Source organism: Henckelia pumila, chromosome 4 (assembly GCF_033568475.1).
Source record: "Henckelia pumila isolate YLH828 chromosome 4, ASM3356847v2, whole genome shotgun sequence".
NCBI lineage: Eukaryota > Viridiplantae > Streptophyta > Magnoliopsida > Lamiales > Gesneriaceae > Henckelia > Henckelia pumila.
This window is the reverse complement of record NC_133123.1, coordinates 43,656,021-43,673,038: the sequence shown is the minus strand read 5'-3', so window position 1 is coordinate 43,673,038 and position 17,018 is coordinate 43,656,021. Positions and strand designations below refer to the sequence as shown.

The 17,018-nt window shown below is 34.8% G+C and overlaps 1 protein-coding gene across 1 annotated transcript; it reads left to right on the top strand.

Annotated features, from left to right (window-relative positions):
- Positions 1 to 10,467: 10,467 nt before the first annotated feature.
- On the top strand, positions 10,468 to 15,558 carry LOC140863456 (serine carboxypeptidase-like). Its single transcript, XM_073266905.1, has 9 exons — positions 10,468 to 10,844; positions 11,325 to 11,493; positions 12,235 to 12,354; positions 13,230 to 13,373; positions 13,447 to 13,597; positions 13,853 to 13,941; positions 14,450 to 14,708; positions 15,023 to 15,156; positions 15,252 to 15,558. Exons 1-9 carry the CDS (start codon positions 10,528 to 10,530, stop codon positions 15,378 to 15,380), a joined length of 1,512 nt encoding a protein of 503 aa, XP_073123006.1. The 5' UTR covers positions 10,468 to 10,527; the 3' UTR covers positions 15,381 to 15,558.
- The last annotated feature ends 1,460 nt before the right edge of the window (positions 15,559 to 17,018 follow it).

Genomic DNA, 17,018 nt, shown 5'->3' with positions numbered 1-17,018 from the left:
AGTTTATGCCGTTGAAAAGAGGAGGACGATTGATTGATTGCCCTTGAGCATAATCGCTCGCTAGATTTGCCATAGAGCCTTTTTTGAAATATTTTTCAAAAGTGTGACTCTGATACCACTTGTTAGAACCTAATGGGGGGGATTTAGGTTCTATTGGCAACTTTAGCAATTTAAAGCGATTATGCAAATACGCAAGCGGAAGACTTAAAGCAATCAAAAATAAATGCGGTAAATAAATGCGTAAAAGAAATAAAGCGATAAATGAGATATGATATGTTTATGGAAGTTCGACGATAAATCGTCTACGTCTCCCCTTCTTGGTTAAGATCGATTAACCAAGGATTCACTAGCACTTCAACTTCTTGGCCTTGATGGCTCCAAGGATAGCCGTAAAACTTGACACGATCACCGCACCGATATAACTCGATACTCTTGGCCTTAAGGGCTCCAAGGATAGCCTCAACACAAACACTTGGCTTCACACTCAAGTGCTTACAGCAATAGCACAACACACTTGGCTTCACACTCAAGTGTTTACAACAATAGCACAACCAACTCACAAACTATTTTTACAAACACTCTCAAATATATCACACAAACACTTTGATAGTGTGAAATTGCTTGCAAAGGAGAGAAGAGATGAGTTGGGAGGTCTCCAAATGACCTTGGATGGCCTCTATTTATAGTTGGCAATATTTGAATCTGATTTGAGTGCATGAGGCGTGTGTTGAGAAGACAAGGAGTGACAAAAAGTGTTCGGCGCCGCTGCCTATTTTTTCCCAGCACTGAGCGGATTTTGTGGAAAAATCATATCTCACAATCTAACCGTTGGATTGATCTGAAATTTAAACCAAAGCTTTAAAACATCTGGATCTTCATTTTGCACGGTGAAGATTTGATTTGAAGGAATAAATCATGCCCAGTATTTTTCAGAAGTTGCTTCATCATGTTTTCAAACTTGTTCTGTGCAACAAATTTGAAAAATTCATATCTCCCAATCCATCCGTTGGATTGACCTGAAATTTGGACAGAAGCTTAATAACATCATAAGATTATATCTGATCGGTGAAGATTGGATTTAAATTTCTCAAACATTCCCCGTTATTTTCTGAAGTCGAATCTTCATGGTTTCGTTCCTTGCAGAAGTGGGTACTGTGCAGCATATGTAAAAAAATTCATATCTCTCATTCTAACCGTTGGATTGCTCTCAAATTTAAACAGTACATGTAAAACTTCTTTATCTAGATTATGACTGGTGAAGATCCGATTTGGTTTCATAGAAAAGTTCCAGTAATTTTCGGAAGTTGCTACTCCATACTTTGGCTTCTTCTTATCTTTTTCTAAATATCTCTTAACAATGTTTCATGACATCCACATAATATTGTGTCCATTATATGAGCAAATTGAGACTTCATAAATACATTTATAGCTTCAAAATAACTTCCAATAATTTATTTGTCAATAAATCTAATCTGCAAAATCTCACTTTAAATGGTTAGTAACAATTAATCGAGTTTTGTAATCATCAAAACATAATATTATGAGACTTGTTAATGCATTAAAAACATTAATCTCATCACACGAGATTTGTATGCATTTAAGGCGTAACACTCCAAAAATTGAAACGAGATTATGATTTGAAAGAATATTTTGCGAAACTACCATGATGAAGCAGTATATATATGAGGTAAACATGTGGTATTTATGATCAGAGTGATTGAGGTTACTGAATAAGATGATCTGTCTGTACGAATGAATCACAGATCCGTGATCAGAATTGTGCGAGATGTCACAGTAAGCCAAGAATTATTGTTTCAAATTGAGACATTAGGTTTACTAGTGAATTGAAATACAGACGATCAGAAGGCTCTGAGTACTTGTTGGATGTGAAAGTTCAAGATGTTATTCTTGAATTGAAGAATAGTCAGAGAAGATGAATCGAATTTCGAAAATGAACTTTACCTGATATGATATCGATTATCAACAACTCTGAATACTTTGAAATCTATGAATACAACGTATTATATTTTGATTAATAGATAGTCCAAATAGACTAATCAGAATTTTAAAATACGTTGTATAAGATGTGATACAGATATGACTAGATAGTTGTGACGAAGATAGAGATATGATGAAATTACAGGAATGATTAAAATCTATTGTCAGGATTCAGACTTTAGATTTATATGGCATCGATTGATTGACTGATGTTCTGAGAGTTGGTTATATGTGATTGCATTATACCATTCTTCGATTGATGGATTATCTGAGTTGATTTTCCAGATGTTGCGAATATTCTCTGAACTTTAATACCTGATTCGGTATTACTTGATTTGATGTGTTGCCACTTGATGATTATAATTCCTGTAACAGCTATTGAGTCTATTTTGAGATAATGCTATGATGATATGATGAAAAGAAATCCGATTTATTTGTGTTGAAATGATACTACTGAAGTATATGCTATCAGCTCGGACATGATTTGTCGATATCAGATCAAATTTGATTTGAGACACACAAAGATTTTGAAGATGAATCTGTACGAAATGAAAATAGAGAAGAAGAAACAGAATTCATACTTGACTGATAGATATAAATTTTGAAGCTGAAACTGATTAGTTAAGCGGAAAAGTTATTCTGAAACATCATTCAATTCAGAATTGAGGAAGAGCAGAGTTGTTTTACATATTCAGAATAGGAATGAGAATACTGATTTTGAAGCGATGAACTGAATGACAGCATAGACTTGATATATGTTCTATGCAGAGCATGGAATAATATAGAGAAAGAAACAAGTTGTCACTGAAGCTGAATTTCACTGACTGAGATGTCAGATAGAGTTGATGATTTGATTGAACGATTTATTATTTTCAGCTTGATATGATGGATCTGATTTGTTTCACGTATCTATGTGAAGGAAGTATCAGTCGATTCTTCCTACATTCTTTAATCCGATGATATAGATATTGAAAAGATTCTGAGTTAAGTCGATTATTCGACAGATCCTTAATTGAGGAAAGAAACCACTCAGAAAGAATTCTTATCGGTTAATTAAAGTACAAAAAAATAGAAACAAATTCGAAGAAATAGGTTGATAAGAAATGAAGAGATGAGATACGAAGATCAGAGTTGAATGATTGAAGTGAGAATTACTTCAGATAATCATTCAGTCTATCAGATTGAATAGTTCGATTGATTACGATTTCGAGGACGAAATCATTCCTTAGAGGGGAGGAATTGTAAGACCCGAAAATATTAAATTATTAATTATGGGATTTGAGAATTAAATTCCATATTATGGGCTAATATTGATTTGAGAAGCGAAAGAAATTATAGATTTAATTTCCGAGCCGAAAATATTTAATTTGAGAATTTACGGGTTTTGAGAATTAAACTCGGATATTCTTAAATTAAAGGAATAAATATTCAAATTGAATATTTATGGAAATTGAGATTAAATTCCATGTTCCGGGAATTAAAGAAGATTAATTTTGACGATTCAACCGATCAGGGACTTATTTGCAAATATCGAAGTTTGAAGGGCTAAAGTGCAAAAGGCCATGATTATTTAATTAATCCAAATTTATTTAATTTTAGTCCGAGTATATTTAATTTGGAAAGATTTAGAGTTTTGATTTAAATTCTAATATTCTTAAATTATTTAGGATTGAAATTGAATTAAAAAAAGGCCGATGATTGAATTGCAATTAAGGAAGACTTGAGGGACTAAATTTCAATATTGATTGAATATATCCGAAATTACATGTCTTAGTCAGCTTCAACGTGTATTTCATATATGTCATTCAGAATTGTGAACAGAGGAGCTGAAGCCTTTCCCTTTTCTTTTGAATTTGTGATTTCAAATCGCCGTAACTTTTGATCCGTTCGTCCGATTTCAATTCCGAAAGATGTTCTGGAATCCTTGAAATGAGGGCTTCGATCTCGTGTAAGTATTATGATGTGTTTGATATATTTCAAAATCAGTTATGAGCAGAGATCAGAACTTGATGTTAGTTTTGTGTTCGTGCATGTTTATTCATTCTGATATTGCAATTGAATCGACGATTTGATGTTGAATGAACTTAATCATGATTTCCAGCATGTATTTCGAGATGTATATCTGCTGAGATGCTGGTTTAGGATGATATGATGCTGATATATTATGGTTAAGATTGTTAGAATTGATTCGATATCTTATCGGTTACCGATTTTGTACCGTTACGCCGTCGGTTCAAGGTTTTGATCAACTTTGAAGTTAGATTGATTAAGCTGGAAATTCCTTGAGTTGTGAGTGATAATTATAACTTGAAAACACTTCATTTCAGATTATTTTGAAGTTGACGAGCTCGAGAAGTTGCTTCGAAACGAAGAGAAAATGATCAAGGTTTGAAACCATTTTTGGTTGAAGTTCTAACCATGATTGTGAGCAGATTTGGATATGATGAGATCGAATGAAGTTGAAATATATTTCTTGGTTATATATCTCAGACTTGAAGTGTTCACAACCGAAGAAATACGAAGGTATAATGACGACATCGCGAGTCAAAGACTTTGAAACTCAAGAATGACTATTCTTGAGTTATCCCACCAAAACCACATACGTATTTATTATTTTGATTAGATTTTGGTGTTGTCGATCCATCACAGGTAGTGGATCTTTTATTTTGATTTGATATGATTGTGATATGATAATGATATGAATTGATTCTATGCCGAGGTCGGAGGACGACCTTATTTTCGAATCCGGAATGATTACGATAGATGGATATCCATATCAAGATCGGTTACGAATCTTGATGGCAACGACGATATATGAATCAATTCTTGATCGATCGATTGAAGCGTTATTTACTCTATTTGTTGAGTCGATTGAATAGAGTCATTATGATTTATTTAACGCTTTATATGTTACTTATACTGAGATGATTTCTCACCGGAGTTTATCCGGCTGTTGCTTTGTTTTATATGTGTGCATTGCAACAGGTGGGGCAGGAGCTAGTCTGAGACGACATTGATAGCTCGAGAGTGAGATTTAGCAAGTGTGGACTCGGGTTTTAAGCTGAAGAATGATAGTTAGATAGCATTGAATTTGACATGAAACTTATGATTTAGAAGCTCACTTTTGAGACTTGGTGTAGCTTATAGTTTCGTGCTTTATATGTTATTCGATTGATGTATTAAATGCATGATTTGATACTTGAAACTTTATACATGTTGATATGCATGTTTTAGAATTTATAAACCATGAATTGAGTTGATATTGAATACATTTGGACTGATGGTGCAAGCTTGACAGCAAGAAGAAGTTGCTGTATTTTTCTGGAAAAGGAGCCCGCTCGATTGGGTAAAGTTCACCAATCGAGCGAGGCCTGTTTTTCTTTGGCAGAGAATCGAGCATTTTGGGCTCGCTCGATCGGTAGGATTTGACCGATCGAGCGAGGCCAAATTATGTGCAGACCAAGAACATGATTTTATTGCTCGCTCGATCGGCTGATTTTGCCCGATCGAGCGAGGCTTTGGTTTTTTAATTTTTTTTTTTAGCTCTTGGTTTATTTATTTTAATTTCTGATTAATTTTTTTATTAATCGTTAATCGCCCTTAAGATGAGATTAGCAACCCGAGGTCCCCACAGCCATTCTCTGAACTTGTCATATGCTTCATTCTTAGTCTTTAAGATGAATATCCATTCTCTCCTTGAGTAATCATCTATCAATGACATGAAGTATCTGCCTCCACCATGAGTTTCTGTCCGAGAAGGACCCCATAGATCTGAATGAATGTAGACCAATGATTGCTCAGTTGTGTGACTTTCTTGACCAAACGATACTCTTTTTGATTTCCCAAGAGCACAGCTATCACACAACTCCAGTGATTCGATCTTATCTCCACCTAATAGACCCTGTTTAGACAGCTCATGTAATCCCTTCTCACTTACATGTCCAAGCCTTAGATGTCATAGCTTGGTTCTGTCTTGCTTTTCCTGAATACTTGCTGTACTTCCAATAATCGTTTCACCTTGTAGTACATATAGGAGGTTCCTCTTGACAGCCTTCATAACAACCAGAGATCCTTTAGTCACTGAGATACTACCTGATCCGGATTTGAATGAGTATCCTTGAGCATCAAGTGTTCCTAGTGATATCAAGTTTCTTTTCAACTCGGGCACATATCTCACCTTGGTGAGTACTCTGTCGATCCCATCATGCATCCTTATTCTTATAATTCCAGAGCCCTTTATTATGCATGATTGATTGTTCCCCAACAGTACCATACCCTGATCCGATTTCTCTAATTTTTCAAACCAAGATCTTATAGGACACATGTGAAAGGAGCATCCTAAATCCAGTATCCACTCGTGGTTTTTGATCATCTTTAGAAACCACTAATACTTCTGCTGAGTCATATCCATCTGTAGCTACGGCCAGAGTACCATCATCCTTGGGTTTTTCCTGTTGCTTCCCTTTTTTTTCAGGACAATCTCTTCGCAGATGTCCAACCTTCTGACAAGCATAACACTTCATATTACCCAAGTTTTTGTTCTGGTATTTTCCTTGACTCTTCGATCTGGACTTTGGCCTGTTTTTCCCACTGGATGTCCTCTTATCACTTCTGCCCCTCGCCGTAAGACCTTCTCCATGTGATTCAGTGTTTGTATTTAATTTTCTCTGAAGTTCCTTGGATTGAATAGAAGACATAACTTCTTCCAATGTTATCGGCTGTTCTCTTTCATATAGCAAAACATCTCTGAAATTGTCATATGATTTTGGAAGAGCATTCAGAAGTATCAAAGCCCGATCTTTATCCTCAAGCTTTACTTCAATATTCTCCAAGTCATCCAATATTTTTGTGAATTCTTCGATCTGGTCTTCAAGGTGCTTCTCATCCTTAATCACAAAAGAATACAACCTCTGTTTCATGTACAGACGGTTAGCCACCTCCCGAAGAGGTCTATCTCCCAGACAGAGAATAATTGCACTGTGTGCTTTCTCGAGCAATTCATCCTTGTTTTTTATCTCATCAGACATCTCCTCCTTCTTCTTAAGAGCCTCTACCAATCCTTGTTGTATCAGGATTGCACGCATCTTAATCCTCCAGAGCGAGAAATCGTTCTTGCACGTAAACTTCTCAATATCAAACTTCATTGATCCCACCATCTTTGCTTAGTTTTCCACGGACGGCGCCACTTGTTAGGAATCAATCCGAAATTTAATAATCAAGAATTCACCACGCAGACGAATACACAAGAACAATATGACAATCCCAGAACAGATGAGACCAACGCACACAGATCAAACTCAAACACTCACGTGAAAGCAATAAACAACGCAAGTATTTACGTGGTTCGGTAAGGAATTTGCCTACGTCCACGGGAGAGCAACACAACCACTTTATTAATTACCAACAGAAACAACCAAGCTCAAGAACAAAGCTTATTACAGAGATGGACAACAAAAAACTCTCAAGCTAGACACAGACTCAATTCAAGCATTACAGCCTTGAATTCTTCCCGTCACAATCTTAGTTTGTTTCTCTCCTCCGAAATCTCTCTTTTCTTCTCTCAATATATTCTGAATAATTTGATTTTCTGTTATTTTTGTTGCGGCTATCTTCCATCTGTTTATATAGAGAATTACACCGACTTTTATCTTGGGCTTTAGGTCAACAGTAACTTACGGCCCAATTATAAAGTCAACATGGTCCAACCCGATAAGCCTTCATTCATCAGTCTGATCTGCTCTTATACTTCGATCTGCATCGATCTGCCTGCAAGCTTCCAGCTATACGGAAACTCCATTTGACTTCTAACCAAGTCACAATACTCGAGCAATATATCTGCATGAACTCATCCGAAGACTCATCTGACATCACTTCGATCTGATCCCAGTATTCGATCTGACCATGAACTCATCTGATCACCGAGCTCATCTGAACTATACTATTCGATCCGATCTCTTCTCTATTCTTATTCAATCTGATAGAAGCATACTTCAACAATAAGGCTGGGATGATCACGGTGCGATTTTGCGGTTGTTTTTTTCAAAAAAAATTAAACCGAATTTACATATACAATCGCTAAGTTTTTTTAAAAAAATATTGCGGTTTTACATGCAAAATTAGTTTTGCGGTTTTAGCGGTTTCAGGCGGTTGCGGTCGGTTTGCGGGTTTTTTTTCCGAGTAAAATACAAAATATTAGAACATATATTAAAATCAATAATAATATAGATTATCTTTCAAATAAAAATATAGCTCAAAGTGTATAAAAATAAAACTAGATAAAATAACTATCAAGATTCAAAACCAAGTAAATATTTAAGCACAACAAAAAACTCACAACAAAAATGACTTTTACACTATGTTATCATTTTTTTAACTTCAAATAATATATTTGTAGTAAGCGATATGAATAATACTCAAACAAAAAAAAAGACTATTTTGAAGAATATTTAAAAAGAATACGAGTTTTCTTAACGTGATAGATAATTTTGAACTAGAATTGAGATACAGTGATCGACAACTTTTTTGATTGAGTATGTTGTTTACATATTATTATAACCCTAGGGCTCCGTTTAGTAGCCTACATTATTAATCTATGTATAATTTATTTTATTCGATTTCGCGTTCTTTTCGTCATGTTATTTATCTATCTATTAATTATTTATTTTACATCAATCAAATCATTAATTATTTATCTTACATCAATCAAATCATTGAATTTAAATTACTATATTATCCTTATAAAAAAATATTATTCATATTTTATTTATTATTAAAAGGACAAAATGATAATTTATCATTTTTATATAAAATTTAATCAATCCAATCAAATAAACTATAATCTATCAATCAAATTAAATACTATATTAACTATCATTATTTATTTATTTTTTTATTACATTACATTACTTATTTATATATTATTCATCATATCACTCAAACCAAACAGAGTCTATATCAAATACGATGACAAAGTGTTTAGACGGAGCGATTTGATGCAGTTCTTCACAAAAAAAAATAACCGCACTATGTATGCAGTACTAGAGCCGTCATAGGGTTAGACCCGTCGAGTCGGCCCATCCTGCTACATAATTTAAGTGGGTTGAGTTGAAATTTTTTCAATTCAACTAAAGGCGGGCCAACCCGCGTGGGTCGCAGTCCTGGGCGGGTCGTGAGCCTAGACGGGCTTGGGTTGGCCCGACGGCTGGAGAAATTTTTAATTTTTTTTTTCACTTTATGATGATATATGTATTTTTTTAAAGAAAGTTGTATATTTTGTTGTATTAAATTAATTACATTATATAAAATTTACATGAGTGAAATAAAAAATTAGAAATTTTATTAATATGTTTATGTTAATATTTATTTATGAAATAAAAATTATAATTAATTATAATAATTTTTTATTTATTTTTTTTATTTGTTGTGAGTCAACCTGCGGCCCACCTTAGATTGAGTTGGGTTGGGTTGGGTTGAGGATTTCAGTCCGTCGGGTCAAACGACGGGTTTTTGGTGGACCGGTCCGTCCCGCCATGGATTTGCTCGCCTGACAGCTCTGTGCAGTACAGTTTATGATTATTTTTAATCGTAGTTTTAGAAAAAAAATAATAAATGGTACGGTAAGATGGAATTCGGTGAGCGGTTAATACAAATTTTAGGTGCGATTGAAATATGTCTCTAATATAATTTTATTTATCTAATTGTTATCTGGATTTAGAAACTATATGCCAAATAAAAGAGGGACATGTTTACTTAAAAAAAAACACGTAATAATATATATATATTTTTTAGCTAGGAGGATGTTGATATAATTAGGTAGGTAAATCTAAGAATTTATTTTGAACCCAAGACCTTGATATCACATAAACCATAATATAACAATCCTGTGAGACGGGTCAAGCCTACCCATATTTATATTAATAAGTAGAGTAAACTCATGTGATGTCGTCTCATCCGTGAGACAGGTCAATCATACCCATATTTATAATAATAAGTAATATTTTTGGCATAAAATGTAATACTTTTTAATATATAACCCATATAAGAGATTCGTCTCAAAATAATGACTATTGAGTTTGTCTCATAGAAGTTTTTGTCTAATAAGTAATACTTTTGGCATAAAATGTAATACTTTTTAATGGATAACCCATATAAGAGATTTGTCTAAAAAAAATGACCCTTGAGACCGTCTCATAGGATTTTTTTGTCTTTATTTTATATCATAAAATTTTATGCTGTTCAATCCTATGTTATATATATATATATTTTAAATATAATTTTATGGAATATCAAAACTACATCAAATCAAATATTTTAAAATGAAAATATATTTTATTACAGTAACTAGCTGAAATTTTACTTGAATGGATCAACTCCACGTGGAAGCAAAATTGCATGCCACGTACTCCACCTTCTAAATCTGCTGACCGTTAGATCTGACCTTCCCCCACTCCATTTACTCGAGAATCTCCTCCATATTTTCACTTCATAGGGATAGGGAAAGAGAGGTGAATTGTAAAATCTACGCTAACAATGAAGAAATCTTCTCCAACAATCTACCCTCTCTTTCTCGTTTTCACACTCCTACTATCGCCGCCGTCCACCGCCGTGGCCTTGCTCCGGCTTCCGTCGGAGTTTCCGTTGATTTCTGCCGAGAAGCTCATCCGAGACCTCAACTTGTTCCCCAATGAACCGATCAACATCGTCCACGATGATTCGCTCGCCGATACTCCGAGGCTCGTGGAGAGACGATTTCGTTTCCCGAATTTGGTCGATTCTGACGGAGTTTCGGTCGAGGACCTAGGTCACCACGCCGGTTACTATAAGATTCAGCATTCCCATTCCGCCAGGTTTGATTTTATAACTCTAGGCTCAAGCACTTTTTTTCAATTCGTAGTTCTTTCTGAGGATTAGTAAGTTTTGTAGCACCTCGAATTTGTGAAACTTGGACTTTAGCAAGTGATTTATCAGCCGATTATCAGCTGCTTTATTGAGCTATCATATAGCATTTGCGCTCACTGGGCATGGTGATAGATGGTGTTGAGTGTTAATGGAAAGATTGAGCTTGACATTTGTTTGGCTGGTCTTAATCGGCTTTATGTTTGATGGCATTTCATTTCTATTTGCCACTTCAAGATGAAACTGTAGATTAAATAGGGAAACTGATTAATCCATTGATTATTTTGGATGATTGAGTTATATTATTTTCTTCACGTAAAGCATGTAAGGGAAAAACATGTATGTATCAACTAGCTGAGTTTGCTTTGAAGATTATTATTTTCCTCTTGTATGAATTACATACATTTATTTTCTTGTTGTTCACGTTGCAGGATGTTTTACTTTTTCTTTGAGTCACGCAATAGCACAGAAGATCCTGTTGTCATCTGGTTGACTGGTGGACCAGGCTGTAGCAGTGAGATGGCTCTTTTCTATGAAAATGGGCCTTTCACTATTGCCAACAATTTGTCTCTCGTGAGAAATGAGTACGGCTGGGACAAGGTACGTTATTTTGGTGAAAACAGCTATTGTTTCTAAAGACAGTGAGAAATTTCACTGGAAAGTACAATGAGATATGCAGAAAATATTTTATAAGGAATTACTAGTAAAGTTCAAACAAAAGAGTTAACTAACTGTGTGTGCATCAATTTAAGTTTGCATGGCACAACTACAAAGTACAAATCATTAGTTGCTAATTCATCTAGATATCTCATATCTGTTTCTGAAAATCTTGACTTGCACGTCATTTGTAGTTCTTAGCAATCACGTTACACATAAAAGTTGATTTACTTTTAGTAACACTGGTGATTTGCAGATTAATGGGTCCTCTGATTGTTGCTATTTTTTAATCTGCTTTGTGTTTGATGGATATTTTATTTGTGTTGAACAGATATAAAACACTTTTGTATGCCACTGGAATACCTTGTCATGAATGCTCACTGTGATAGAGTTTGGAAATCATGTGCAACCAGAAATATTTTGTAAAATTATGTTTGGGTGTTTTCCGTGGTATGTATTTCAAATCTCAATTGTATGTGACGGGAAATGGGTTTTGAAGGCGCCTGAACTTGGGTTTTTGCATGGAACTAACTTTTAAATCATGCAACATTTTTACGAACTCTACTATGGATTAGGTTCTTTGCCTTGGGCACATTTTTTTATTCACATGTCAAATGAAATGAGTTCTACTTTGGCGATGTTAATTTGTTAACTTAACTGATATAATTTTTATGTTATATGCAGGTCTCTAATATTATATTTGTTGATCAGCCTATTGGCACTGGCTTTAGCTATAGTTCTAATAGAAAAGACATTCGCCATGATGAGAAGGGTGTCAGTGATGACTTGTATGACTTTATACAGGTAATTCTCTTTGTTTTTCTTCCACGAACCACGATGAATGAACCTATGTTTTTACTGTAGTACTAATACTGTACTATGTTATCAAATCATAGAGAAAGTGGATAAAAATAAATGACTCTATGGCTAGGTAGATCCTTTGGAGAGAAGTATTGTGTAAAGACGTAAAAGAGAAATGAGTTAAAAGAAACTCGAAGTATTAGTTAATGTTTGAAGTGTAACATGGTTGACCTGGTGGTACTGTTCACCTTGAGTTAAATGGCGAGCCAATTTATATGATGACATAGTTAATATTCTGAATTTTAAAAATGCCAGTTAAATGAGTGGAATTTTAATGCTGAAGTATTGTTGCTTCCTCTGAGGTTTTTAGTTGGTGGCAGTCTATACCAACTTGCCACCATGCGAATCGTAACAAGTTGGCATGACGATGCTCACAAACTACTTCAGAATTTAGTAGCCTTTACTATTTTCTTAATCATGTCAAATATGGATTGGATTGAAACTTGGATTCTTGAATTTTTAAAGCGTATACCCATTGCAAAGAATAAAGTCACTCTTTAGAGGGTTCAACTTAAATTGAAATCCGCTGAGTTTTATGAATTTGGAAATACATCTTAGTCAAATCATAGTTTCTTTCTCTTTTCAAAATTGACATCAGATAGTTGGGTGAAAATCAGTCGAACACTGGTTTTGTCGTTGGTTGCCATAGTATTTCCACATATTACATAAGAATAAATTTGTTTTACCTAATTTTGTTTCTCTCACAAAGTCTATGTATTTAGAAATTAACCAAATATGAGAGAGAGGAAAATGTCGTATCTGGATCTAATTTGCTTTTAAACAAAAAGAATTCTCATTTGACCTATTTATCCATATAGGATTTCTTCAAGGAGCACCCTGAGCTAGCCAAAAATGACTTTTACATTACTGGGGAGTCATATGCTGGACACTATATTCCTGCTTTTGCTGCCCGCGTCTATCAAGGAAACAAAGCAAATGAAGGAATCCATGTAAATCTGAAGGTAATTCCTATTCACTTAATGAAGGCTACATTTATGGTCTACTTTATTTGTCTTACATCAAGTTATTGTGTAGGGATTTGCTATTGGAAATGGACTCACTGATCCAGCAATTCAGTACGGAGCGTACGCTGATTATGCAATGGACATGGGAATGATCACGCAGTCTCAGCATGATCGTATCAACAAGATTCTTCCACTCTGTGAATCAGCAGTAAAGCTTTGCGGTAGTGACTTATCTAGTTACTGCTATTTCGAATTGTATTCTTATGTACATTCATTCACATGTAATGTTCTTGTTTGAAATTATGTTCCATTAAATCTTTTTTCTGCAAAAAGGTTTCTAAGATATTGTTGTCAGAATATTTTAGTTTGGCTTCTATGGTAAATCAGCTACTTATAATGTTTACATTATTTGAGCTGCGAGTTGGATTTCTATTGCTGAAGCTACTTCTTGGCATTAATGCATTTGATGACCTCAGGTACCGAGGGGACATTATCTTGCATGGCAGCCTACATCGTCTGCAACTCGATATTCAGTTCCGTAATTGCACGTGCTGGTGATGTGAATGTAAAGAGAGAAATTTTTAGTATTTTGCTATATACATGTGCTAACCAGTTCGAAAGCCCATGTTAATATGTCCAACATTATGAATCCTGAATCCTCAGTTAATAGACGCCTCCCTTTTATGCACAAGATTACTTTTAAACCATGACTGCTAGATAGATGTTAGGAATTTGAAGGACATGGAGAGTATAGTGGTTAACAAATGCCCTTAGCCAACCTGCTTGCAAGTTGCTAACTTGCCTCAGTCTCGAGGTATATGCTATACATTAAATTGTTTATTGAACCATAGCAATCAATGCCTGTGAACCCATTTTATTAGATAAAGAATTATCAGCCGTTGTATAATTTCAAGTGTCAGTGTCTTTTCAAAAACCTGTGGAATTTCTATTTCACGGTCAAATGATTAAAAACTTAACATTTGGATTTAGAGGTTTTTCACCTTTTCTTCTTCTAAATTGAGAAAATGGTGAATATAGTTCTCAAAGTTGAGTTTCTGATCTTTTTGTGGCAGTATTACGATATTAGAAAGAAGTGTGTAGGCAGTCTCTGCTATGACTTCTCCAACTTGGAGAAATTCCTCAACCAAGATTCTGTCAGAAGTGCACTTGGAGTGGGTGACATAGAGTTCGTCTCGTGTAGCACTGCTGTTTACCAGGCTATGCTTATGGATTGGATGAGAGATCTTGAAGTTGGTATCCCTGCTCTCCTTGAGGATGGAGTAAAGCTGCTGGTGTATGCCGGAGAATATGACCTAATATGCAACTGGTTAGGTAAGGCTTCTGTATCCTTGAATCTAAGTGATGCTGTATGTTGTGAACTCAGATATATTGGCCGGGTAAATTACACTGCTACCACACAAGATATAGCTCAATGAGATTTGGTAAACCTTAAAACTACGACAAGCGTGCAGCGGATGTGAGTCTGGCAAAATTTCAGTGCTCCTTGTTTAAGGTTTAACAAATCTTAGGGTAATTGTTGTAATTGTTCACTCTCCAAGGTGATCGTACAATACCCTAGAGGTTGTTTATCCAGCAAATGCAAAGTTAATTTCACGTCTATGTTAATAATAATCTCCATCATACAGGTAACTCTAGATGGGTTCATGCTATGGAGTGGAGTGGTAAGGAAGAATTTGCAGCGTCGACCGAAGTTCCTTTCGAAGTTGATGGTGCTGAATCTGGATTATTGACAAGCTATGGGCCTCTAAGTTTCTTAAAGGTTCAACCCCCACCCCCTCCTCTTTTCGGGCTATTCCATTTCAAATTTATCATGATTTTTTTTCCCCCTGACTCGAACTTCACTTTCACACACAGGTCCATGATGCTGGACACATGGTTCCAATGGATCAGCCTAAAGCTGCCGTAGAGATGCTGAAGAGGTGGATGGATGGTTCACTCAAAGAACAAACTGCTGACCCAAAAGCCTTGGTTTCTTCAATATGATCTGCGAAATTCGGCCTTCCTCGCACAAAAGAGTAATGTAAATAAATAATGATTTAACAGATTCCAAAACATCATCTTGATCGTTTTAATAGGACAAGTGATGGACCGATTGCGGTGGGCCAGTGGCTACACTTCACCTGTTATTCTTCTCTGTTGACATATATGATGTTTTGATTAAGTAGCTTTTTGCTCTTATATTATATTTTTTGTGTGTGTGTGTGTGTGTGTGAGAGAGAGAGAGAGAGAGAGAGAGAGAGAGAGAGAGAGGTGTGAAGAGGCAACACTTGAAATATATTACACCACCTTACACCCCAACTAGGATCAATTCAAAAGGCAAGGAGAGGGATGCTAGGACAAAAGTGAATGATTGTGTTCTGGTGGTAAGACTGATGAGTCGCATGCGGGTGCGATTGGTTGGTTTGGACGGTTGTTGTAGCTTAGCTTAGCTTGGCTTGCATTGTTTTTTAGAGCAACTCTGATAGAGGTTGATTATTATTAGCTTGGCTTGCATTGCTTTTTAGAGCAACTCTGATAGAGGCCGAGAATTATGGCTAAATTCTTGATGATCCCTTGCGTTGCTGGACGATCTCCTTATTTACTTGTTTATCAGGTAAAGAATGTGAGAATGTCCAAGTCAAATGATAAATAATATGAGAGAAGTATAATTATTCTAATCACTAATCAGCGACATGCATCAGCGTTCTATTTTCGACAACATCGATCAATATATAAAAAAATTAACACACGTCATGATATCGAAGGTAGCGTCACATTCTCCATAGTCATAGCTGGAGCTGCACAATTAAAATGTAAGTTTCACATTGTATCAATACGATCAAATGTTCTTTCAAAAAAAAAAAAAAAACGAACAAATGTACTATTTTATTTTATTTTTAAAGATGGGGTCCATTATTATTTTTCACCTTGTTGGCATCCAACTTGATAATAATTAAGTGAAATAAAATAACGGGTATCGTGTTGCATATAATGAAGCTCGCCTGATACGTCGACCCCCTTCCCATTTTATCGAGTCTCTTCATTATTTTCACCTTATATTGATTATTGACACCAAGCTTGGTACGTAATAACAGGATGGGATCTACTAATTAAGTGAAATAAAATGATGCATGTTATGTTATGTTATATGTATATCAATCTCTTAGATTTTATGGCCACATTTTTTCTTTTTCTCGAGTTCATTCATTGGTGATCCAAAAATGACAATTTTTTCTTGATACGTGTACAACACATGAATAATCAGGTATAACACGGACAAACTTCTATAAAACCTACAAGTCCAAGTCAATTATTAGGGGGACTACTTTGGGTTTAGGCAAATGTTTATAGTAATTGTGATTTAGAGAGGAAAATATATTGTTTTCTTGTTATTTTAAAAATCTTATGTCATTTTATCTATAATTTTTTTTAAAAATTAATAAATATTTTTCTAAAGTCAAATTTTTTGTCATTCGTCTAAATGAATAAAAATTTTGATTATTTTTTAGAATATGTTTAAAAAATTTATATTAAAATTCTAATTAAGATATATACAAATAATATCGAGTAAATGAAATGGTAGAAACAATTCAGACATTTAAATGTAGCTTATATTTTCAAAGGACATCATATTCATAATTT

Excerpts from the sequence above, each read along its gene's own strand:
- LOC140863456 (XM_073266905.1), top strand. The coding sequence starts at position 10,528 with ATGAAGAAATCTTCTCCAACAATCTACCCTCTCTTTCTCGTTTTCACA. Across the intron at positions 13,374-13,446 it reads GAATCCATGTAAATCTGAAG|GGATTTGCTATTGGAAATGG; the intron begins GTAATTCCTATT and ends GTTATTGTGTAG. Across the intron at positions 13,598-13,852 it reads ATCAGCAGTAAAGCTTTGCG|GTACCGAGGGGACATTATCT; the intron begins GTAGTGACTTAT and ends TGATGACCTCAG.